This window comes from Oryctolagus cuniculus, chromosome 9, assembly GCF_964237555.1.
Source record: "Oryctolagus cuniculus chromosome 9, mOryCun1.1, whole genome shotgun sequence".
NCBI lineage: Eukaryota > Metazoa > Chordata > Mammalia > Lagomorpha > Leporidae > Oryctolagus > Oryctolagus cuniculus.
The window spans coordinates 68,356,055-68,382,348 of NC_091440.1; the positions used below are offsets into that span (position 1 = coordinate 68,356,055).

The 26,294-nt window shown below is 40.1% G+C and overlaps 1 protein-coding gene across 7 annotated transcripts in view; it reads left to right on the forward strand.

Moving 5' to 3' along the window:
- Window positions 1–26,294, forward strand: part of FNDC3A (fibronectin type III domain containing 3A) — a 183,540-nt gene that overhangs the window by 625 nt on the left and 156,621 nt on the right. For 3 of the 7 annotated variants that reach the window (XM_070048854.1, XM_070048856.1, XM_070048857.1), the window contains exon 2: window positions 18,532–18,669. In XM_070048854.1, coding sequence (XP_069904955.1) covers window positions 18,532–18,669 — 138 coding nt within the window. Of the gene's footprint in view, window positions 1–78; window positions 358–777; window positions 1,032–18,531; window positions 18,670–26,294 lie in introns of those variants that run through there. The other 4 variants (XM_070048855.1, XM_017350298.3, XM_051832269.2 and 1 more) reach the window with 4 other exon arrangements.

The following is a 26,294-nucleotide window of genomic DNA, read 5'->3' on the forward strand; positions in this document are numbered from 1 at the left end:
GCGGGCGCGGGGCGGGGGCGCGGGGTCCCCGCCGGCCCGGGGCGCCGTCGGCAGGGCTCGCGCAGCCGCACTCGGCGCGCCGACCCTGGGCTCCTCCTCCCGGCTCCGTAGTAAGCATGGCGGCGGCGGCGTTCGTGGTCCCTCGGGTGAAACAGAAAGCGGGAGCTACGCGGAGAGGCAGCGAAGAGCGAGGCTGAGGCAGCGCCGTCACTGCCGGGAAAACAACCCCAACAGTCGGCGCGCCGGCGGCCCCGAGAGCGGGCTCTGCCGCTGAGGTAGATCGCGATCGATCAGGAACCCGAAGAGGCGCCAGGGGAGCCGCCTTCCTCTGCCTCAGAACGGCGGCGTGACTCGGAGGTGAGAGCGCGGGCGGCACTCCCTCCGCGAAAGGCGGGCGACACTGAGCCGTCCCAGCCCCGTCCCGCCCCGGAGCTGGCGCCGCGGAAACCGTTAGGCTGTGGCTGAGGGCCGGGGCGCCCGGCGGGGCTCGGCCCCTTCTAGGGCGGCCCGGCCCATCCCACCCCGACCTGCGGGCTGAGGGGCACGGAGCCGGGGGCCGGACCCGTCTACTAGTCGGGCACCTGTCGGGGCCGCGCCTCGCCGGGGCGAGCCTGCGGGGGCGCGCGGCGGTGCGGGGGCGCGGGCGGCCCTCCCCCGGGGCCCCTGCCTCCCCCGCGGCGGGCAGCGCCGCTCCGGAGGGTGTGCGGGGCGGGTGCGGAGCCCTCTGGAGGGGATCGCCGGGCGCTAGCTGCGCCGCGGGGCTTGGGCCGCCCGGCAGCCGGCGACTTTTCTGAAGAGAGTTCCCCTCCCACCCCATTCCACCCCCGGCTCACCTTGGGGTTAAAACCTCGAAAACCCGCCCTTCTGTGTTTGATCTGTGTGGCTGCTGCCAGTACCCAGCCGTTCCTCTCCCCAGGTGAGTTAACCACCTGTGCAGTCGGGAGGTGGAAGCGAAGCTGCAGCCCTCGCCCTGTGTAACCACCTGGATCTTTGAACTTTTGACACGGCTTTGGGAGGACGTCATGTGTTAGGTAAAGGAAAATGGGCAGATATTTTCTTTATCAGTTGCGAGTAGAACAGTCGCTGTTTTAATGAGCGTAGTCGTTGATCGTCTCTCTTACTAAACTGTGGAGTTGAAAAGCCTTGGGCTATTTTAGGGGGTGTGTGTAATGATTGCTGGGGGTGCTAGGGGTCGTGAATTAGATATTTCTTTCGTTTTTTTGGGGGGGGGGGCTGAGATTTTATGTAAGTTCCTTCGAAAACCTTGATATGGGACCACCTGTTAGCTAAGAATAGCAGGTATAATCCTCGGTCTGTGTTCCCGATGGCTTTTAAAACAGCAGCCTAATATTTTGCATCTTACTGAGGTCTGTATTTTTAGTTCTTGAAACCAAAGTGTGTGTGTTTCTGTATTATAAAAATAACATAACAGTTGCACTCTTTCTATAGTATTTTATCACTGTGCTGTTACCAGTACCAAACATATGCCACTCAGGAGTTTGAGCCATATGTTAGGCAGAAACAAAATGAGTTTTGGGGCTGTAATCTTGTGTTTGGATAAATATTTAGTTTTTGTGTATTGGCTAAAACTGTAATTCTTGCCATCTTGTAAGTTTTGTTTAAATCGCCTAAAAATGTTCAAGAGAATTGAGTCCTCTGCCTGCTTGATATTTTCTTTGAATTAATTTTTTCTCAAGTGTTGAGATAGAGTGTCACTGAGACAGATGGTGGGCCTAACAGAAATAGTGATAAAAGGAGGATTTCTGACGTGTCTTTTATAAATTACAACCCCAAATTTTGCTTTTAGCATTTTAACCTGCTAATGATTCTTGCTTTCACCAATAATATCACTGATTAGTGGGAAAAAGAGATGGTGACATGACAGGAAAAATCTTGTTAATGTTTTATTAGATTTTATATTTAGAATTTTGAATACTATCATTAAATTTTACTGTGTTTCACTTCATGGATCATCTCTTAGTTTTCCATGTGTAGGTTAACTAGAAAATGGTTTTATTCTGGGCTGGCCACCTTTAGCCACCTGTATGCTTCTGAATTCCCTCTTCTCCCTTTTTGTCTAAATCCTGCAAATCATTGAATACTCAGGAAAAATAAACTCCTGATTACCCCTGGCCTCAGTCAAGCATAATTATAAGGGTAATTTGCTTCTCCCAAATTAATGATATGCATTTGAACAAACAGATTTCTTTGGTGCCATCTGTGTTGTCACTTCCTCTCTTCATGTGAGTAATTAAGAGCAGATCTATTTTATTTTGCCATGCATTTTAAGGATAATTTTTTGTCAGATGCCTATGATATGATATTGAACTTATTTTTTTTTTGCTAATTAAGAAAAAAATTTCCATCATCCCTAACCAGACATAGGTAAGGGCTGAGAGATTATGTTAAAAACCAAGGGAAAAAAAGGAATGTGTGATTAATATTCGTACCATCTTTTGTGACTTTCCTTAGGCAAAGAGCATTTAATTTATAATCTATCCATTTTAAATTTAGGCTTATGAGTATTATTTATTCTTGTTTAAGAACATTTATGTTTGCTTATGTTCATAATTCAAAACTTGTGCCCCTTATATTTTACCTGTATTTTAAATACAGTGTGATAAACTAACCAAATGATTTTTAAAAAAATTCTTGGTTCATTTTCCCAAGAAAACAGTCTAGATAGAGCCTTTGAGAGTGATGTAAAGATGTGCATGTAAGTGCCAGTGTTATTAGCCAGGTAAGCAAAAGATAAGGATTGCTATTTATTTTCTTTCTTTCTGTCTTTTCTTTCTTTTTTTCCTCCTTCTTTAGCACTCTGTAGCAGACTTCAAATAAATTCACAATATGATAAATGCAGAGATTTAGAATACTGTGCATATCTACTGCGTTGAACTTTATCACATTACAAAACAAGAAATATGGCCCCTGTGTGTGTCAGTGTCAAGAGCTGCTTGTCTAAGGGAAATTAATGGCCAGTAGTATTGCAAGGCAGATTTTACTCTTTTACATATATTGTGAGCTTTTATAATTTTCTTAATATTTCTGTTAATTTCATTTCAGAGTGTTAGTCGGTTGTCTCTCTCTCTCTCTCTCTCTCTCTTTGGAAGATTTATTTATATTTGAAAGGCTGAGTTACAAAGAGAGAGGGAGGGATAGAGAGCTTCTCTCCACTGGCTCACTCCCCAAATGGCTGCAACATTGGAACTCCATCCAGGTCTCCCATGTGGGTGCAGGGGCCCAAGGACTTGGGTCATCTTCCGCTGCTTTCTCAGGTGCATTAGCAAGGAGCTGGATATGAAGTGGAGCAGCGCAGGCCCAGTGATATCTTTTTAATCTCTTGATTCTTACCTTTCAATCCTCCCACTATTTTGTTTTTCTTGTCTTCAATCTGTGCTATCCTTTTTAAGTTTACAGTGAAGTCGATGGTTTTCCATCAGTTTCCTTTATGGTGTCATCTTGATATATTTTCCATCACTTGTCACAGATTACCAGTCCTGAGGCTACTTTTTTCTCCAAGATAGAGAAGTGCACTTGGGAGGTGGCATCTGCTCAGAGGATGATGAGACATTACAGTGGAGATAAAAAAGCAGTATAATGGGTTCTCTCCTCCAAGTACTTTATAAAGTAGTTGGGGATACTAGACTAACAAAGTAGCAAACAAGATAAGATGGTTTTATTAAAGTTTGTGCTGCCATCTTTAATGGGAAGTGCAGTCAGAGAGGGCTAGAAGAATCTTAAGAGGCATTTTGAGGAAGTCAGACTTCAAACTTAGGAAAGATTTATGTGGCAAATGGAAAATTGTTCCCTAAGAGATTGACAGGCTGAGTTGGAAGTAGTAGAGTATCCAAGGACAAGTATTACAAGGAAGAAAAAAATTAAGTTAGGTAGAGGTTTTAGGTAAGCTGTGGGACTGGATCAGAAGAGGAATAGGCAAGGCTAGACAAGACAGCTTGGCTGTGTCATTAGGAACTCATCACTGAAAAAAACTACATCTACTTTGACATATTAATAGCTTAAGTTCTGTGTATACTGGATAGCTCACACATACTAGCTTAGGTAGCTTAAATTAGGGGTTGACAAATTTTTTTTCTGTCGAGTATTAGATGATAAATATTTTAGGCCTTGTGGGCCATTTACAGTCTCTGTTGAATATTTGTGTTTGTTTATTGTCTTTTAAAAATATAAAAACCATTCTTAGCTCAAGGACCAAACAGAAACAAGCTGTCTGTGGGCTAGATTTGGCCTGGGGCTCAGTTTATTGACTCCTGGCTAATAATTGGCTAGGTAATAGTCCTTATATACATATTGTTGAAGCTTCCTCTATTATTTGGTTTGTATGGTTGTTTGGTGGCTATTACTGTGTGTTTTCCTTATGTTATACTAAATATAAAGAAAATATGCTAAAATAAGTACTAGTCTTATTATTTTGTGACCAAACTTCTAGCAAGAGTCTAGAATAGATTTTAGAACTAGGAAGTGAAGGCCGGCGCCGCGGCTCACTAGGCTAATCCTCCGCCTAGCGGCGCCGGCACACCGGGTTCTAGTCCCGGTCGGGGCGCCGGATTCTGTCCCGGTTGCCCCTCTTCCAGGCCAGCCCTCTGCTGTGGCCAGGGAGTGCAGTGGAGGATGGCCCAGGTGCTTGGGCCCTGCACCCCATGGGAGACCAGGAAAAGCACCTGGCTCCTGGCTCCTGCCATCGGATCAGCGCGGTGCGCCGGCCGCAGCGCGCCAGCCGCGGCAGCCATTGGAGGGTGAACCAACGGCAAAAGGAAGACCTTTCTCTCTGTCTCTCTCTCTCTCACTGTCCACTCTGCCTGTCAAAAACAAAAACAAAAACAAAAAACAAAAAAAAAAAAAAAAAAAAAGAACTAGGAAGTGAAAGAAGAAAAGCCTTTGAGTCAGGCCTTATGGCAGTGAAAATAGCCACAGTGGTTTGATGCAGAATTTGTATAAGATTAAGTATATTAACTGCCTGTGTTAGTTTTACATTTTTTAGAATGACAGCTATAATTTCAGAAGCTATGACTTTGGGTGCTGTTAGTCTGTGAATAAGAGCAAAGGAGCAGGAAGTAGGGAACTTTGTTTTTGAAAGTAGTTTAGGATGATTTAGAGAAGGGGCAGTTGGATAACATCCTACAGTAACTCTGGGAAGAGTCACTATGTTAATGGAACAGCCTGATAATTGATGTTTATATTGATGGGTTTGAGGCATCAGAGTCATATTATCAAAATGCAAATTTGTACATCAAAGTATAGATGAAGGCAAGGAAGGAAAACCTAGAAATTTCAAACATTTCCACTAAGATCAGTGTAAGATAAAATATGGCAATTTAAAGAATAAATGTTATTTTGAAAATTCATTTATATGAAATATCACTTCTAAGTTTGTAAATTTATAGATGTGTAAGTCTAAGGTAGTTCTATTTCCTTCATACACTGCTTCATGTACCACTACCAGGTGAATTGCAGTGCTTCAGGTATGGCTGCATGAATCAGTTGGCCAGGGTTATACTATATTTTGTGGTATCAAGGGAGCAAGAATACAACATAAGAGCATTCTTTTATTCAGTGGACATTGCTAAATACATTCTGTATAACAGGGTAAATATTGGGAACCGGATAAAGTAAAGATGTATAAGATGGGGAGCTGTTTGGATAGAATCAGTGGTGTTTCTTTTCTCCCCTTAAAAACATTAAAACCAACCAAACAAGCAAAACCACAAAACCTAAGCTAACTTTTGTAGTTTTACTTATTACTAGTATTTTCCATGTTTTGTAACTGTATAGATAATGCAGACTTTTTAAACTGAATTTTAGCCTTAATAAACTGCTACTTAATAAAATTTTTTAAGCTTTGTGCTTTAGAATAGTTTTAAATGTACAAAAGTTGTGAAGTAGTACAAAGAGTTCCCATTTACCCCAAAAAACAGCTTCCCCTAGTATTAATGTCTTAAATTAGTATATATTTGTCACAATCTGTAAACTTAATAAAATATTTGACTTTTTAAATTTTGCTTTAAGGGGAAATAAACACTTCATGCTTCCCCTTCTCCTTTTGTCAAGCTTGAAACATCCTCACCATTCCAGCTATTTCTATTTCCTAAATAGGAGATAAAGTACCTTGGATAGTGACTCAAAAGCTCGATCTTAGTTCGAACTTTGCCACTTTTTGATGATTATTTCAGGTTAATTTTTTTTCATTCTTGGTTTTCAAGTTGTTAAAATAGAGAATAATATCTGTTTTCCTAGAATGTACTGTAAGGACCCAAAGAGATGTTGAAAATGATGAAGACAATTAAAGTACCATATTAAGTGCTTACATGTGACAATACTAATATGTAAGGGAAAAGTTCTGTAAACATGGTATATTTCCTGTAAACGTTTAGTTTACTCATGTTTTAACTGCTTTCTTGGCAAAGAGGATGTATATAAACACTTTCCATGATCTTTCAGCATCATGCTTATCCAATGCCTTGTCCCTTTTTGCAAGAGAATTCTGATCTTATATTCTAGACAACTTCAGCTATTGTTTCCAAAGCAGGGTAAAAATAGGCAAACTGAATTCCTAATGGTTCTTTTTTTATTTTTTTTCCAAGTAAAGACTATTTCTGTATCTAAAGTAAAAAAAATCCACTTGTTGAAATTTCATTGGATTTTAGGCCCTATACTTGGTTATTTTTAAAATCCTCCATAAGCCTGCCACATATGTGGTATTACTCCCATTTACAGAGGAAACTATACTTGTAATTGACTTCCATATCTCTCTCCCTCACTTATGATCTCCTGTATCTGGTTGTTAAAAATACAGAGTACTGTATACTTTTGAAATGAACATTGATATGAGAGTTACCTAAATCTGATAAATTAGATATTGTGTTAGTCAAATTTCTCAGAAATGTTGAAAGGAATCATTTTGTCTTCTTCAGAATACACATTTTAATATGTGTTTGAACAGAATTTTTTAAATTACATGATTTTTTCATTACCTCCTTCCCTAGTGAATAGTTACTTTATTAGTAACCTTCAGTAACCTACAGCCACATAATTTTGGTGGGGAAAAGAAAATCCTCCTACTTAGGGGATTCTAGACAGATGTTTAAGTACATTTTAAGTTAAGACTTTTCCTTCTTTCATTTTTTTTTTTTTTTAAGATTTATTTAAAAGTCAGAGTTAACAGAGAGAGATCTTTCTGTTGGTTTATTCCCCACATAGCTGCATCTGCCAGGGCTGGGCCAGGCTGAAGTCAGGAGCCAGGAGCTGCTGCTAGGTCTCTCACATGGTGGCAGGAGCCCAACTGCTTGGACCATCTTGTGCTGCTTTTCCCAGGCACAATAGCAGAGAGCTGGATCCAAAGTGGAGCAGACAAGACACAAAACCAGTGCCCATATGGGATGCGGACCTTGAAGGCGGCATCTTTATCTGTTACGCCACAGCACCAGTCCCAAGACTTTTCTTTACTAAGCAATTATACAAGAATTATATACTTTTATAGAAATAGATGTCATGATAATAACTACTTTTGAGATCTAGCTTGTAAAAATAGCCATGTCATTTACTTACTTTTTTGATTTTTGTTTGAGTTTATGAAGTGCCTTTTTATTTTTTTTAAAGATTTATTTATTTAAAAAGCAGAGGCAGAGAGAGTCTTCCATCTGCTGGTTCACTCCCCAAATGGCTGCAACCGCCGGAGCTGGACTGATCTGCAACTAGAAGCCAGGAGCTTCTTCCTGGTCTTCCACGTGGGGAAAAGGGGTCCAAGCACTTGGGCTATCTTCCACTGCTTTCCCAGGCCATAGCAGAGAGCTGGATTGGAAGTAGAGCAGCTGGGACCTGAACCTGTGCCTGTATGGGATGATGGCATGTAAGCAGTGGCTTTACCTGCTACGCCATAGTGCCGCCACCCCTTTTTTATTTTTTTAGTTACTGTTAGGACTTAGCTATTTCTGATATTTGAGGTCATTATTCCTTAAATGCTAACAATTTAAAATCTATTAGTTGACCCTCACTGAAACTAGCCCAGTGTTTGTGACAGAGTAGATTTTGAGTAAAATGTAAGGGCAACTATCCCTGTCACTCATGTTTTAGGCTGCTTCTAGACTGTTTCAAAAATGTGAATTTATTATAATCATTCTCAATTTTAGTAATTAAAATCACATCACAATTCCTGCCACAGCAATTATCTTTTCTGTCTCTCTTTTGAGAGTCCATACTTTGTGATACTTTATGATTATATCATTATTTCTCACTACTTCCCTACTTTGTAGAATATTACAAAGAGTGTTTTGCATTAGGAGACATAGGTTTGTTTCTTGGCCTCTTCCTTCACTGTCTATATATAAACATGGGCATGCTACTTTACCTCTGTGAGCTTTGGTTTCTAAGTCATTTAGCAATGGAGTAAGTAATAGTACTTATCCCTTAGAATAAGCTGTTAGAAGTATTAAATATATAGTTCCTTTATTATGGAACTATAAAAATTGTTATAGGATATTTATAATGTAGCATTTTGAGACATTTCTAATCATTGTCACTCAGGTATCTATCTGATTATTCTTATTTTCTTGTATTTTTTAAAAAATTAAAATGTCATAGATTCTTGGTAGTACATGTTACAAAAATGGTTGTCATACTCCCCTCTAGGAATTCACAGACTAGGATGAGAGATAGATAGGTATTTCTATATAGATAAATAAAATACCTCTTTTCTTGCTTCTTTGTGTGAATCTTTGCCTTTAGGTACCAGTTTGCCATATGGGTTTTTTTGTTTGTTTTGTTTTGTTTTGTTTTGTTTTGTTTTGTTTTGACAGGCAGAGTGGACAGTGAGAGAGAGAGACAGAGAAAAAGGTCTTCCTTTGCCATTGGTTCACCCTCCAATGGCCGCCGCGGCCGGTGCACTGCAGCCGGCACACCACGCTGATCCGATGGCAGGAGCCAGGTACTTCTCCTGGTCTCCCATGGGGTGCAGGGCCCAAGCACCTGGGCCATCCTCCACTGCACTCCCTGGCCACAGCAGAGAGCTGGCCTGGAAGAGGGGCAACCGGGACAGAATCCGGTGCCCCGACTGGGACTAGAACCTGGTGTGCTGGCGCCACAAGGCGGAGGATTAGCCTAGTGAGCCGCGGCGCCGGCCCGCCATATGTTTCTATAATGCCAACTTTGCAATATGTAAAAATGTTAATGCACTTACCATGAAAATACATTGTAATTTATTTAAGTCACATAAATGAATTGATAAATTCGTGAACAGCATATGTCTGATGTAATAAGAGCAAAAAGCCAAATTCAAACATTTATGAATATATATATATACTTTAGTGGCATGGGTAAAAATAATAAGTAAAAATTACTATTAATGCAGATATGCATCAGTGTATGCTGTAGGTTCAAAGAAATATCTTCAAAAGCTAAAAACTAAATTGAGTGTAAGAATGCTAAAACTAAAATGTAGTAGTTTTTTCTTAAAGATTTATTTATTTATTTATTTGAAAGTTGGAGTTACACAAAGAGAGAAGGAAAGACAGAGAGAGAGAAAGAGAGAGAGAGAGAGAGGTCTTCCATCTACTGGTTCACTCTCCAGATGGCCTGAGCTGTGCCAATCCAAAGCCAGGAGCAAGAAGCTTCCTCCAGGTCTCCCATGCGGGTGTAAGGGCCCAAGGACTTGGGCCATCTTCAACTGCTTTCCCAGGCCATAGCAGAGAGCTGGATCGGAAGAGGAGCAGCAGGGACTAGAACCAGAGCCCATATGGGATGCTGGCACTTCAGGTCAGGGTGTTAACCTGCTGCGCCACAGCACTGGCCCCTAAAATGTAATAGTTTATAAATAAAAGCTAGTAGTGATTTATAACTGAAAGCTATCAGACTTGAAAACCATAACCAGGGGCCAGCGCCATGGTGCACTAGGTTAATCCTCTGTGGCGCCGGCATCCCATATGGGCGCCGGTTTTAGTCCCAGTTGCATCTCTTCCAGTCCAGCTCTCTGCTGTGACCTGGGAAAGCAGTAGAAGATGGCCCAAGACGGCATCTGCACCTGCACCTACATGGGAGACCAGGAAGAAGCACTGGCTCCTGGCTTTGGATCCGTGTAGCTCCGGCCATTGCAGCCATTTGGGGAGCTTCCTCTGGGTCTCCCACACGGGTTCAGGGGCCCAAGCACTTGGGCCTTTTTCTACTGCTTTCCCAGGCAATAGCAGAGAGAGAGCTGACTCAGAAGAGGAACAGCCATGACATGAACCAGTGTCCATTTAGGATGCTGGCACCTCAGGCAGAGGCTTAGCATACTACATTATGGTGCTCACCCCCCCAAAATTTCTTAAGATACAGCAGCAAAAGCACCATCCATAAAATAAATTGATAATTGAAATTTATTGTAATTTAAAAAGACATGAGAAAGAGATTGCAAAACATGCTACAGACTGGGAGAAAATTCTTTGCCAAATCTATTGCCCAAAAAGGATTGTTATCCAGACTATTTAAGCACCTATCAAAACTCAATAGAGGGGCCTAATGGTTATAATACTGATTGTGATCCTGGTAGCCCATATCAGTTTACCTGTGTTTAAGTCCTATCCTTTGCTCCTGATTCCAGCTTTCCACTAATGCAGACTCTGGGAGGCAGCAGTTGGTAGCTCAAGTAGTTGGATCTCTTGTCACTCACCTGGCAGACATGGATGGAGTTCCAGGCTTCCTTCTTTGGCCCCTCACCATTGTGGGCATGTGGGGAGTAAACTAGCTGGTGGAAACTCGCACTCTTCTCTGTGTCTCTCTTTTTTAAAAAAACTCAGTAAATAACAATCTAGTCACAAAATGCGCAAAAGAATTGAACAGATATTTGGCCAAAAACATACTTTTTTTTGTTTTGTTTTGTTTTTTTTGTTTTGTTTTGTTTGTTTGTTTGTTTTTGACAGGCAGAGTGGACAGTGAGAGAGACAGAGAGAAAGGTCTTCCTTTGCCGTTGGTTCACCCCTCAATGGCCGCCGCGGCCGGCGCGCTGCGGCCAGTGCACCGCGCTGATCCGATGGCAGGAGCCAGAAGCCAGGTGCTTTTCCTGGTCTCCCATGGGGTGCAGGGCCCAAGCACCTGGGCCATCCTCCACTGCACTCCCTGGCCACAGCAGAGAGCTGGCCTGGAAGAGGGGCAACCGGGACAGAATCCAGCGCCCCAACCGGGACTAGAACCCGGTGTGCCGGCGCCGCTAGGCGGAGGATTAGCCTAGTGAGCTGCGGCACCGGCCCAAAAAAATACTGTATGGATAGCAGATAAGTACACAAAAACATGCTTAGCATCATTAGTCATTATGGAAATATAAAGGCTGGGATTATAGTTGGACAGTAGATTTTGGGTGGTAATGAGTAGGTTAATTATACTGATAATTGTGTTAATGGTTTCTCAGTTATGTTCTTGTGTCAAATTTTGTCAGATTTTATGCTTTAAACATCTAGTATGACCTATGTCAATTATACCTCAGTAAAGGTATTTTAAAAGTCAGGAGTAATTCTCACATTGTGAGTACTTGATATGTGGTTAGAGAGTAATATCTTCCATCTGCTGGTTCACTCACCAGATGGCCACAAAAGCCAGTGCTGGTCCAGGCCTAAGCTAGGAGCCAGGAGCTTCATCTAGGTCTTGCACACAGGTTGCAGGGTTCTAAATGCTTGGGCCATCTTCTACTGCTATCCCAGGCTATTAGCTGAGAGTTGGATGCGAACTAGAATAGTCGGTACACGAACCAGTGCCCATATGAGAAGCCAGCATTGTAGGCTGTGGCTTTACCTGCTGCACCACAATGCTGGCCCCTTGATGAGTGTGTAATACATGTAACCTATTCCTCTACCACTTGTCCAGACATTGAAAGTTTCTATTCTTTTTAACACATAGGAAATAGCACCTTAAGTCTGAGAACATAGTATAGCTCACTCTCCTAACTATCCTGATTCGCTGAAATAACCAAAGGTAATTTCTTTTAAAAAATTATTATTTATTTGAAAGGCAGAGTTACAGAGAGGCAGGAAAGCAGAGAGAGAGGTCTTCCACCCTCTGGTTCACTTCCTAAATGGTCCACGTGGGTGCAGGGGCCCGAGGACTTCGGCCATCTTGTACTGCTTTCCCAGGTGCATTCACAGGGAGCTGGATTGGAAGTGGGAACAGCTGGGACTCGAACTGATGCCCCATGGGGTGCAGGCACTGCAGGCCAGGGCTTTAACCTGTTGTGCCCAGCACCAGCCCTTCAAGCATATTTCTCAATAAAATTTCAGTTAAATACACACTTAAAATTCTTGCATTTCATTATATGTAAGTTTTACCTTTAAAAAAGAACTAAACATATTGAATACTAGTTATTAAAATATGCACAGGTTTAGGGGGTGAAAGTTGCAGATGTTTGCAACTTTGAAATGCATCCCTAGAGGCCAGCGCTATGGCGCAGCAGGTTAACGCCCTGGCCTGAAGCACCGGCATCCCATATGAGCGCCGGTTCAAGACCCAGCTGCTCCACTTCTGATCCAGCTCTCTGTATGGGCAGAGAAAGCAGTTGAAGATGGCCCAAGTCCTTGGGCTCCTGCACCTGTGTGAGAGACCCAGAGGAAGCTCCTGGCTCCTGGCTTTGGATGGGCGCAGCTCCGGCCGTTGCAGCCAATTGGGGAATGAATCACCGGATGGAAGATCTCTCGCCCTCTCGCCCTCTCGCCCTCTCGCCCTCTCGCCCTCTCGCCCTCTCCTCTCTCTGTGTAACTCTGACTTTCAAATAAGTAAGTAAATCTTAAAAAAAAAAAAAAAAAAAAATGCATCCCTAAAAAGGATGGATAGAGGAATACATATGATAAAGAAAAATGTCAGCTTTAGAGCCCAATGGCAAGTATGTAGGTATTTACTGTTCAATGTCAGCTTTCCTGTATGTTTGAAAATATAAAATCCCCTTTATTTGATTTTTTGCCCAAATCTTTGGCTAGAACTTCTATTACTGTATTGCATAGAATTGATGCAAATCAGCATCCTTGCCTTGTTCCTTTTTTTTTTTTTTTTTTTTTTGACAGGCAGAGTGGATAGAGAGAGAGACAGAGAGAAAGGTCTTCCTTCCGTTGGTTCACCCCCCAAATGGCTGCCACGGCTGGCGCACCGTGCTGATCCGATGGCAGGAGCCAGGTGCTTCTCCTGGTCTCCCATGGGGTGCAGGGCCCAAGTACTTGGGCCATCCTCCACTGCCTTCCTGGGCCACAGCAGAGAGCTCCTTGCCTTGTTCCTGATCTCAGAAGAAAGTTTTTTGATCTTTCACCATTGAGTATGATCTTCAGTGTGATTTTTTTCATAAATGGACTTTATTATGTTGAAATATTCTTTTTTTTAAATTATTTATTCAAGAAGCATAGAGACTGAGGCAGACAGGCAGAGGTCCTGTCCAGTGGTTCACTCCCTCAAGCCCTCAAGTTTCCTACCCCTCAATGGCCAGGACTGGGCTAGGCCAAAGCCGGGAGCTGGGAACTCAGTTTAGGTCTCCCACGTGGCTGGCAGGAACCCAGCTCCTTGAGCTATGACCTACTGCCTCCAAGGTTCTACACTGGCAGGAAGCTGTAATTGGAGAGTTAAAACCTGGAATCAGCTTGGGACTTCAGTGTGGGATGTGGGCATCTTAACTGGCATCTTAACCAGTAGGCTAAATGCCTGCCCTGAAGTAGCTTCTTTCTATTCCTAATTTGTTGAATGTTTTTATTACAAAAGGATATTGAATTTATGAAAAGCTTTTTCTGAGTCACTTGCAATATCATGTGGTTATTTTAACTTTTAAACATTATTTAAATATAATGTACACAAAGAAGTATATATATAATCAGTATACATCTCAATGAATTATTCAGTGGTGCTTATTGTGTGAAAGTGAGCCTTCCAGATCAAGACATAGAATAGTATGAGCACTCTACAAAACTGCCTTCATGCCTCTATACTGTCCCCATCCTTTCATCCTTTCCAAGGGTAACCACTGTTGCCCTTTAACATTATAAATTGGTTTTAATCTGTTTTTCAAGCTAAAATTGTGCAGTATTCTGTTTTTTTTTCCACTTGCATTCTATTTGTGAAATTTATGTTTTCCCTATATTACCAGTTCATTAATTTTCACTGCCATATCTAGTCTATTAATCAGCCACACTTTATTGACAAAGGATCATTTAAGTTGTTTACAGTTTTGGGATAATAATAATGCTGCTGCAAACCTTCTTGTACCTATCTTTGGGTTCATGTGTGCCTGCATTTCTTTTTGCTGTATACTAGGAATATAATAGCTGGATTGTAGCTTAGTCATAGAGTATGTGTCTGTAGACTTTGGTAGACTATATCAAACTTTTCCAAAGGGATTTCATTCCTACTCCTTATGAGTCTGCCACTAGCACATAATATTGCCAGTCTTTTTCATTTTTAGTATCTTAGTGTCTGTTGATATGTCATGATTTTTTTTAAAAGACTTATTTATTTGAAAGAGTTAGAGGGAGAGATTTCCATCTGCTGGGTCACTCCCCAGATGGTTGCAACAGCCAGGCCTGGGCTAACCCAAAGCCAGGAGCTTCATTCAGTTTCCTTCATGGGTAGCAGGGGCCCAAACTCTTGGGCCTCTTCTGCTGTTTTTCCCAGGCCATTAGCAAGGAGCTGGATGGGAAGTGGATCAGCTTGGACACAAACCAGTGCCCATATGGGGTGCCAGCATCTCAGACTGTGGCTTTACCTGCCATGCCACAATGCCAGCCCACCAAAATGGCATGATTTTTAATTAGGTTTTTCCTTATAATTAATATTCGAGAGTTTTTTCATATAGCTGTTGAACTTTTGAACTTCTGTGGAAGCATATTCAATATAAGCAATTCTTGTATAAGACTTGCATATGTGGCTGGCGCCGCGGCTCACTAGGCAAATCCTCCGCCTGCGGCACCGGCACCCAGGGTTCTAGTCCCGGTTGGGGTACCAGATTCTGTCACGGTTGCACCTCTTCCAGTCCAGCTCTCTGCTGTGGCCCGGGAAGGCAGTGGAGGATGGCCCAAGTGCTTAGGTCCTGCAACTGCATGGGAGACCAGCAGGAAGCACCTGGCTCCTGGCTTCGGATCAGTGCAGCGCGCTGGCCATAGCAGCCATTTGGAGAGTGAACCAACAGAAGGAAGACCTTTCTCTCTTTCTCTCTCTCTCTCACTGTCTAACTCTGTCCAAAAAAAAAAAAAAAAAAAGATTTGCATATATTCTAAATATTTGCTCTTTGTTTTATATATATGTATATGGCATGTATTTTCTAGTTTATGGCTAACTTTTCCTTATCTTAACCCATTTATTAAAATTTAAAAATATAATTGTCCAGTGTATCATTTTTTTTAAGTTCCACAGTTCAAATATTATGTGTCTTTTAGATGTTTTTTTTACCATTTTTAGTCAAATCTTTAATATATTTGCCATTTAAATTTTTTTGTTTGACATTCATTAAAATTTTAGACTTACAAAACTTGCAAAAATAATACAGATATCTAGGTTTGCTTCACCCATATTTCCCAAATCTTAATATTTATTACATTATTACTGCCTAGTTAATTATTGATCTATGTGATATGTTAGAATCATCTTATCCAAAGTTAGGTTAAAAATTTGGGAACTTGGAACAAGTGTTTGATGCAACAGTTAAGATGTTGCTTGGGATGCTCTACCCATATTGAGGCCTGAGTTTTTTGAATCCTGACTCCACTTATGATTCCAGTCCTGCTAATGCACATTCTGAGAAGTAGAAGTGAAAGCTCAAGTAGTTGTGTCCCTGTCACCCACATGGGAGAAGTGGCCCCTCCTGGCTTTACCAAATGGCATTTGGGGAATGAATCAGCAGATGGGAGCTCTCTCTCCTTCAAGCATATTTAAAAAAAAAAAAAAATCAGGGATTTGCATGCCAATTTTTAAAGTATTGGTAGCTCGAAATGGACCAGGAGAGGGGTTAATTACCTGGACTTCAGGAAACACTACAGATCATTCCTACTTTTTTTTTTTTTTGTATCAAATATTTTTTGTACCTTTTTTTGTATCAAATATTACATTCTAAAAAATAATAAACTCAGGAGGCTGGTGTGGTTACAAGACCAGAATGTAGAAAATTAATATAACAAAATTAGAAGAAATTGATTGAAAGAACCTGGCAGCATTTTCTATGCAAGCAATGAAATAGGGATTTTATTAAATGAAACATTTGAATTGCAAGACTGAAGTTTCCAATATGCAAGCTTAAATAAACTAACTAGTTTGCACATAGTATGATGGATGTGACCATATGAGAAACCAGTTTATGCACAAAAATTGGTGTTTTGTAGTTTCAAAGGGAATAAAAATAAAGATAATACCTTAAGTGAAATGCAGTATTAAAATAGTGTGTAATTCCACACCCAACCTCTAATGGCACTCACTGTTTTTAGTGTCAACCTGAAGGTTCAGAAGAAATTTGTACTTTTTTTTAATGTTTATGCATTTTTATTTTCATTTGCTCAAAAGGCAGAGCAAGAGAGAAATATCTTCCATCCACTGTTTCACTTCTCAAATGCCCAAAACAGCTTGAGCTGGATGAAGCCAAAACCAGGAGTTCAGAACTCCATCCAGGTCTTGTTCATGGGTGGCAAGGGCCCAGGCACTCTTCGGCCATCATCTGATACCTTCCAGGACGCATATAGCAGGAACCTGGATCAGCAGCAGAGCAACTGGGGCATAAACCAGCCAGGACTCAAACTGGCACTCAGATATGGGATGTGGGTGACTTAACCTGCCTTGCCACAATGCCTGTCTCCCTGTGTTTAAGTAATAATGGTGGGCTGGAGTTTTAGCTAAGCATGTAGAAATATTACAGATAGAGTATTACAGCAAAATAATGAATAGCTCAATTTTTTATTTTTAATAATTAGAAGAAAATAATTACAAAGTCTCTCTTGTTAATCTCAAATTAGCTTCCTAGAAATACTGCTGTTTACCCAGAATTATGTCATGTGCAAGAGGAAAATAATACATTCTTTCTTTCTTGTCTTCTAAATCTGTGTACATTTTACAGAGCATTTATTTCACACAATTGACTCAGTGATACTTTTGAAGTTTAAATAGTTTAGCAATTCAGATTATTTCCAGAGGTTAGAGTTTCCCATATTTATTTAAACTTTGTTTAAATGACATGAGTTTTCATGAGACAGTTAAATAATGTAAAATGTTCCATACCATGATTTTTTAAAAAAAAAAAAGATTGTTTATTGATTGGAAAGGCGGAGTTATGAGGAGAGAGAGAGAGAGTGTGAGTGAGAGTCTTCCATCCACTGGTTCACTCCTCAAATGGCCACAACGACTGGAGCTGGGGTGATCCAAAGCCAGGAGCCAGGAGCTTCTTCCGGGTCTCCTATGTGGGTGAAGGGGCCCAAGGACTTGGGCCATCTTCTACTGCTTTCCCAGCCCGTGACAGAGAGCTGGATCAGCAGTAGAGCAGCTAGGACTTAAACCAGCACCCATATGTATGGGATGCCAGCACTGCAGGCAGCAGCTTTACCTGCCATGCCACAGTGCTGACCCCACACACCATGATTTTAAGTAAGATAATCTAGATGCCTGTATTAAATATTTTTGAAAGCCTCATAGTGGTTTTTATATATCTAAATGGAAAAATTGTTTTCAGGGTAAATCAATCTGTGCAAGAGTTTCTGCAAAGATTTAAGATTTTTAATTAAATACCATGAATTTAACCTCTTAAAAATATCTTAACCTGTACCACTGAATTGTAGAATGCTGCAAGTATCCAAAACTGTTTATTTTACCCTTCAGTATAGATTCAATACAGTGTATGATTGTGCTCAGTTTGTGCATCTTGAAATGTAATTTACCCATGTTGTCCTACCCATATTGTATATGGTAAACTAATATGTTTACATTGAGTCTATTTTTAGATACATGATTTATCTATTAAATGATTTGTTTTTTTGTAATATAAATGTCACTTAGAAAAAGTAATGAATCCACAATGAACAAGTAATGTGAAAGCTTAAAACTTGAAAGTTCTTGTTCTCTTAGCAAAATTTTCTGCTATTTTGCTTTGTGTAGGATTCAATGAGAAACCATAATTCCTCTGGTGTTGTTCCTACAGGCAGATTTGATGCCAAGAGCGGGAGGGGTTGGGTCTTCCATAATCACCTTGGTCTGCTCATAGCAAAAAGCAATTTTAAAGTTACCAAAGTCATTGTATTTAATGTCTATCCCAGTATTTAAGTAACGGTGCTTGAATTAATTAACTCATGTAAAGTTGGAAGTGATAGCATACTTAGAATTTAAATAAAAGTTTCTGATATATGAGTATTAGCTTTAGTGTATCTTAGTTTATTGTTGACTTTGACAGTCAATTGAGTGGTTGTAAGAAAAAAGGGTAGTACTGAATGTTGTAGAATTTCCTTTGGCAAAAATACCTTTTTAGGTTAAAAAATGAGGCAGATCTTGGATATGTTGTATTTTAATATATTTTAAGTATATACACACAAATGGCTGTATATTTTTCTTTTTCAGAGTTGGAGAGTTATCCAGTATATTAATGTCTTATTGATAATGGCAGAACATCCGCCACTTCTGGATACAACTCAGATTTTAAGTAGTGATATCTCTCTTCTGTCTGCTCCTATTGTAAGTGCAGATGGAACACAGCAGGTAAGGAAACTAATGTTTATTTCTTATATCTGGTACACATATGTTTGTTTCATAAGAATGCAAACTTTAAAACAGATTTGGACTTAACAATAGTGGGTTCCTATTCATGTTTTAAACTCCAGCTCAAAATGTTAATTGAGTTTTATAAGATGATCAGATAATTGAATTCTTCTTGAAATCACTTCTAAAATGCCTCACTAGTTATTGATCAAATTTCTTGCGTGTGTATTTAGTTGCCACTGAAGTTTTTTTGTTTTTGTTTACTTTCAAGTTTCTGGTCCCTGACTTTTTTTAAACCAAGTTGAACTTTGTACCTTAATGATTGTTATAAATCATTACTTTATGTCACAATGAAATTATGACTTCATTATGTGATTAAATGGCCACCTACATTATAAAATAATAAAACCTTATCATCTTTCACTTCCCATCTCTTCTCACCAGAAAATACTGCCTCTCCCCCATCCAAAAGCAAATACACAATTCCTGGAAAGCTGATAATGTTTTTTACTGCCAACCCAGTGCTTTAAAAAATGCAGATCTGTGGTTGCACTGATTCATCCTCCCCTAGTAATTCTAAGTGGATGGGAATAATTACCTTCCATACAAACCTGTTATACTCCAGGCTGTGTGCTTAATTCCACAGCTACCCTATGTGGTAGGTTTTAAAGTAGCGAGGAAACAAAGACTTAAGGACATAATAAATGATACTAAAGAGTAGAGGGAACAGTTTGGGTGCCCATTATGTTGCAAACATTGTGCTAAGATCTTATTTAATTCTTTAAACAAGCCTATGAAGTTGATACACTTGTCCTTATTTTGCAGATAAAATGAGTTTCAAAACAACTAAGTAACTTGGTCAAACTCACAGAAAGTTTGTACTCCTTAACTCTTACTCATTCTTCTTAAGAAACTTTGAAAAAGGGCCATATTTTATTACTTTACAAATTTAATATCAATAGCAATTATGGTTTGTCTACAATATAAGGGGCTACTTTTTTTTAACTTTGCTATTGAAAATCCAAAGGCAGTTGGCTTGGATTCAAGAGTTTTCTGTTTTGTGTAAACATGGCATAAAAAATATTTCCTGGTTTTAATTTTCACATGTGCTCAGATAGCTTATAGCAGCAACTTTGTTTCACTAACTTGCATTTCATGCTCAAATCTAAGTCTGTTAAGATTTTTTTCCTCACAAAAATAATAAATATGGCAATTATTGTATGAGATGCTTGGGAGTATCTTCAGTTATCATTTGTTTCAGGTCACTGGTCTCAAGTTGTTGGTAGTCTAGTATATTAAAGAATCTATTCAGTTAATTACAGTAAATTGATGTAGTTGCTATACTTGTATATTGTGTTAATGGAAAGACAACATGTTGAAAGGACATCACAAAGCCCTTTCAAATCTTATTTGTCTTTTCTTTGCAAAAAGATTGTGTTGGCAGGATTTTCTTGATACCTTGAGTAGTGGTGTAGAGATATAAAGGGTCTGGAAATAGAAGAACATACCTAGAGCGAGAGTTAATAGCATCAGGTAGGGCCAGTAGCTCTGGAAGACAGGTATTTTGGTAAGGTTAAAAAAAAAGTTTCGGAAGGTAGAATAACAAGCAAGTACACTAGAGTTTGATAGGGAGAGAGCTGAAGATGAATGGAAAGAGCACTGTACTTGGTTGATGGATTTGAATTTGATTTAAATGACATAAGACAAATTAACTTCTCTGAGTATGTTTCTCTGGTAAGAGTAGCTGAAGTCATGAGCATGAAATGAACCTGAAGGAGCTTGGTAAATGTTTACTGAATCTGAATTGACTCAATAAATGTTTAAAAGACAAGAAACAGTAGATATGCTGGTCTGGTCTTAAATCAATAGACATTGTACGGAGTGACTCAGAAAACTTGGAAGATGAAGGATACATATGAAAGTGTAAATCTGAGAAGGAAGACAGGTAGCTGTGGTAGAATATAAGGAACTAAAGAAAAGGGAGTAACAGATAGGAAGACAGTAAACTGGCCAGCAGATATTTCTTTGTCTTAAGAGCTTATTGGTGTGCCAAGTTAGTGCTTGCCTGTGGAGATATAACATCACCTGGTGCCCAGGGAAAAGGAAAAAACGAAAAGACAGTTCCTGACAGAGGAAGTGTCATGCACAAACATGTTAAAAATTCAGGGGCTGACACTGTAGTGTAGCGGGTAAAGCTGCTCCCTGCAGTGCCGGCATCTCATATGGGTGCTGGTTCAAGTCCTGGTTGTTCCATTTCTAATCCAGCTCTCTGCTATGGCTTGGGAAAGCAGTAGAAGATGGCCCAAGTGCTTGGATCCTTGTACCTGTGTGGGAGACTGGGAAAAAGCTCCTGGTTTTGGATCAGTCAGCTCCGGCCATTGTGGCCATTTGGGAAATGAATCAGCAGATGGAAGAGCATGCTCTCTTGCCTCTATCTTTCCCTCTTTGTAACTGTGCTTTCAAATAAATAAATACATCTTTAAAAAAATTCAGGATAGCACATATTTTATCTTTTGCCTTAACTTTCTTGGGAATATTATACTATATAATATGATTTCTGTTCTACCTCTTGGGATCAAATTTTTTTCTAATTTCCTTATCAATATTTTCTGGTTTTAACCAGTAAACATATTTGCCATTGTATCATTGGATGGAAAGTTAATCTTGGTTTATGAATTATACTAGAGAGAATCCCACCCAGCATAACTGCTGGTGTTGATTTTAGAGAAGCTGTAATAGTCATTTATCATTCATTGTGATGAGTGGCATCTAAATCTTTTTTTGTCTTATGGAATCCCCATCTGCTCCCCCTTTGTAATTAAGACTTTATTTTTAGAGCAGTTTTTGATTTATAAGAAAAATTGAGCAGGCAAGTAGAGTTTTTACATATTTCTGTACAATTTTCCCTATTAATAGCTTTTTTAATATTTTATTTATTTATTTATTTGAGAGGTAAAGTTTTTTCTCTCTCTCTTTCTGTCCACTCTGCCTGTCAAAAAAAAAAAAAAGAGAGAGAGAGATAGGACAGAGAGAAAGGTTTTCCATCTGCTGGTTCACTTTTTTTTTTTAAAGATTTATTTATTTGAAAGTTGGAGTTACACAGAGAAAGAGGGGCAGGGGCAAGGGCAGGGGCAGAGCTTCTTCCAGGTCTGCCTCGTGGGTGCAGGGACCCACGTACTGGCGCCATCTTCTACTGCTTTCCCAGGCCATAAACAGAGAACTGGATCAGAAGAGAAGCAGCCAGGACACAAACTAGCACCCATATGGGAAGCCGGCACCACAGGCAGAGGCATAGCTGATTACACCACAGTGCCATCCCCTATTATCATCTTACATTAGTGTGACACCTTTGGTACAACTGACAAACCAATACTGGTGCATTATTACTAAGTAATAATTTATTTTAGGGTTCACTCCTGATGTGTAGTTTATGGCCTTTGACAATTGCATGTCATATATCACCATTACAGTGTCTTACAGAAATGATTCACCTAAAAGTTCCCTGTATTTCGCATATTCCTCCCTCCTTCACTCCTTTCCCACCCCCTGGCACCGCTGGTTTTTTAATTATCTGTCTATATAGTATCCTCACTTTATCCATTATTTTATTTTTTACAGTTTAAGTTACATATGATGAACTAAGATCTAAAAATGTTAAATGGAAAATTCTAGAAGTAAATGGTTCATAAGCTTTAAATTGTGTGCCATTCTGAGTATTGTGATTAAATTTCACACCATCCCTCTCTGTCCTGCCATACGAATCATTCCTTGGTGTAGTATATCCACACTGTGTCTACTACCCACCCATTTGTTACTTAGTACCTGTCTTGATTATCAGATTTGTATCACAGTATCACAGTGCTTGTGTTCAGGTAACCTTACTTTGCTTACTAATGGTCCAAGAGGGCAAGAGTAGTGACACTGACAATTTCATAAAAGTATATTGTGATAATTGTTTTATTATTATTATTATTTATTGGCTATTAATTTTATAAAAACTTTTGTAGGTATGTATTTATAGAGAAAAACATAGCATATATAAGATTCAGTACTATCCATGGTTTCAACCATCTAGTTGGGAGTCTTGGAATGTTTCCCTTATGGAAAAGGGGGCAGGCACTACTGTAATTTTATCTTCTACGGTATGCCATGTAGTTGGGTTCCTATAGTATGTAAGCCTCTTCAGCCTGCTTCTCTCATTTAGCAATATGATCTATACAACTTCCGAGGCTTAATAGTTCATTTTTATTAACAATATTATATGGAGGTACCAGTTTATCCAGTCATCTATTAAAGGCTATCTTGATTATTTCCAATTTATTCGTGTGCAGATTTTTGGGAGGATAGAAATTTCAGTTCATTTGAGTAAATATCTACAGACATGATTGCTGGATCACATGGCAAGAAACTATCAAACTGTCTTCCACAGGGATTATATGGGGGCCCACAGTGTTCCATAATGGATTAAGTTGCCTCCTATGGCACCAGCATCCCATATGAACTCCAGTTCATGTCCTGGCTGCACCACTTCCAGTCCAACTCTCTGCTAATGCACCTGGGAAAGTGCTTGGGCCCCTGCCACCCATGTGGGAGACCTGGAAGAAGCTCCTAGCTCTGGCCCAGCCCAGCCCTGGCCATTGTGGCCACCTGGGGAGTAAACCAGTGGAGGGAAGATCTCTCCTCTCCCTCTCTCTCTGGATCTGCATTTCAAATAAATAAATACAGTACATCTTAAACAAAAATAGTGTTCCAGTTTGTTTTTTAGTCATATGCTTAGTTTGAAATTATATCCTTTGCTGATAATGGATACTGGTACTTGTGCCCTGTTAGAACCTCCAGGTCAATTTTAAGAAATGAGCTTCAAGCACAAATGAAACATCCAGCTCTGTTAACTATCATGCCATCAAAAATAGAGAGAATTTTAGGCATTTTGGTTTCTTGTGTACTTCTTTACCTTCTCTAAATTTTATGCATTTATATTCCATAGGATGGATACATTTAAAATTTGGTTACCAAGATCTTTAAAAATCTCAGCCTATTTATCAAGCTTCTAAGATAAACTTCTCCATTTCATTAGTATATCTATATTATTATTACTTTGTCTCTTGCATTGTTTCATTTGTAGCCACAGGATTTAATTTACGAAGGAGTCCAAAAGGCAACACAGGGGCAAATGCCACTGACAGTTTTTATTACTTCCATTTCTGGAAGGGGACATGCTGTGCCACACTGGCAGAGCCTCAGGTGAAGCATCAGGATTTGGTCAGGAGACAGAAACAGCAGCTAGGAAAAAGACTGGGCCAAGCCCTTTTATTGGGATTTCTGCACGACAAGGAAGAGCTAAAGAAACAGTTGAGGATTGGTTTGCCTTAATATTGTCAGCAGGCTTTCGGCCTTAGCTGATCTCTTGTTGGCACCTGGCTTTGGGATGATTAGGGCAGGGGAAATATTTACTTGGTGTATGAGTTGGATAAGGTGGTTAGGGTTATAAACTTTAGATTGGTGGATATATGAGAGATGTGCTCATAAGAGGCCACGCCCTTTGTTATCGCTAAGAAATGGCGTGCAGATTAAAATATTTAAGGGGAGCAGAGTTGGGGAAAGAAAATATAAAAATAGATGAAAGCAAAAATTAAGGTCATATTAATGATACCCAATTTAAGAAATAACAAGGAGATAAAATTATCGAACAACTCATAGAATAACACTTGTGAGGGTCAATAAAAATTTCCCCAGGCTTTTTCTTTGACTGGGTGGATGACAAATTCATTCAGTAAGGTACATCTTACTAGTCAGGACAGGAGATTATTTTATGGTAATAAACAGCCTCTTAATCTTAGTCATTTACCGAAAGGTTTATTGCCCACGTTGCATGTCATACGTGGGTTAGCTGTTGCTGTGTGCCACATACTTGTGATTTTCACTTGTCAAATATTGCTGGTATCATGGTAACTACGTGCTGACCTCCATTCATGTTCATTGACTTACACAAGGCATTTGATCAAAACTACCTTCAGTGGAGTGGAACTAGTCTTATCCTAGAGAGAGACAGCAAATATTTGGAAAAAATAGAAGAATCTGCTAAAATAAGGAAACAGGAGTAGCAGCAAGTTTGGGATTTGAAGGATTTTGAGGAAACTTCATTTGATTTTGACTTATTTTGGGGTATATAAGTTAGGGTAATAAAAATACTGGCAGGTACCATTTGAGCCCTTACCATGTGTCTAATAATGAGTCTTTTCCATGTACTCTTTCATTTAACCTTATTAACAATCCTTAGAAGTAGCTTTAGTATTTCCATTTTATAGGAAATAAGAATTAAGTGTTAATTTACTTGTTACTACTAGGTTAAGTAGCATAGCTTTTAAAAGGCAAAAACCAAAAAGCTAAGTTTAGGAGTGGGTGTTTGGCACAGTGATCTAAGTTGCCACTTGGGATGCCTGCTCTGGGAATGCCCAGTTCATGTCCCAGCTACTTCATTTCTAGTGCAACTTACTGCTCTAGCACACCCTGGGAGGCAGCAAATGAAGGCTCAAGTACTTTGGTTCCTGCCACACACGTGGAAGTCTTGAATTGAATTCCCAGTTCCTGGGCTTAGCCTGGCCCAGCTGTTGCCTTTGTGGGCCCAGCCCTTGATGTTGTGGAGTGAACCAGCAGTTGGAAGATCTCTCTCCATCTGTCCCTCTTTAAAATTAAAAAAGTAAAAATAAAAATTTTAACAGAACAAAGCTAAGGCTGCAATATTCCTAACCACTATAAATATAGGTAGGTTAGTAGATTTCAAAAAAAAAAAAAAAATTAGGGGCCAGCACTGTGGCATAGTGGGTAAAGCCGTCACCTTAATGCTGGCATCCCATATGGGCAATGGTTTGAGTCCCTGCTGCTCCACTTCTGATCCAGCTCTGTGCTATGGCCTGGAAAAGCAGTAGAGGATGGCCCAAGTCTTTGGGCCCCTTCACCCACATAGGAGACCCAGAAGAAGCTCCTGGCTTCGGATTGGCGCAGCTCTGGTGGTTGCAGCCATCTGGGGAATGAACCAGCAGATGGAAAATTTCTCTGTTTCTCTGCCTCTCTTCTCTCTGTAACTCTGACTTTCAAATAAATAAGTAAATCTTTCAAAAAGAAAAAGATATAGTTTGAGCTAGAGAGATGGAAATTATCAGAATATTAAGGATAATAACGCCATTGGAATGAGTCAGATTATTTGTAGTACTGACGGAGTTTTGATTTGATGTGACCAGGTGGTGGGTGGGGAATGTTAATTTCTGATATAGCACCCTACTGAGAAGGCCTATGATACCAAAATGAAACTAGGTTTTATAGTGCTTCTTGATTTGAACACACTGGAACTTTTCAAAGCCTACTATAGACATCTTATTCCCCAGCTTTTCCTTTCAAGGTTTTGGTTAATTATTGATTTCCCACTTGTTATTAATGCCACAAGCTACTACTTGGTTAACACAGTGCCCCAGATTGCTTTGGACATACTCGCCAGGAGGAAGGCTATTTGTCCTGAGGGAGCTTTGAGTCAGGTTGAAGAAAGACAAGCGAGCCCAGTGATGGAGATTTTCCAGGGATCTGCCTCGTAGAGCAGATAATGACAGTTCTTTAAAATGGGACTTTTA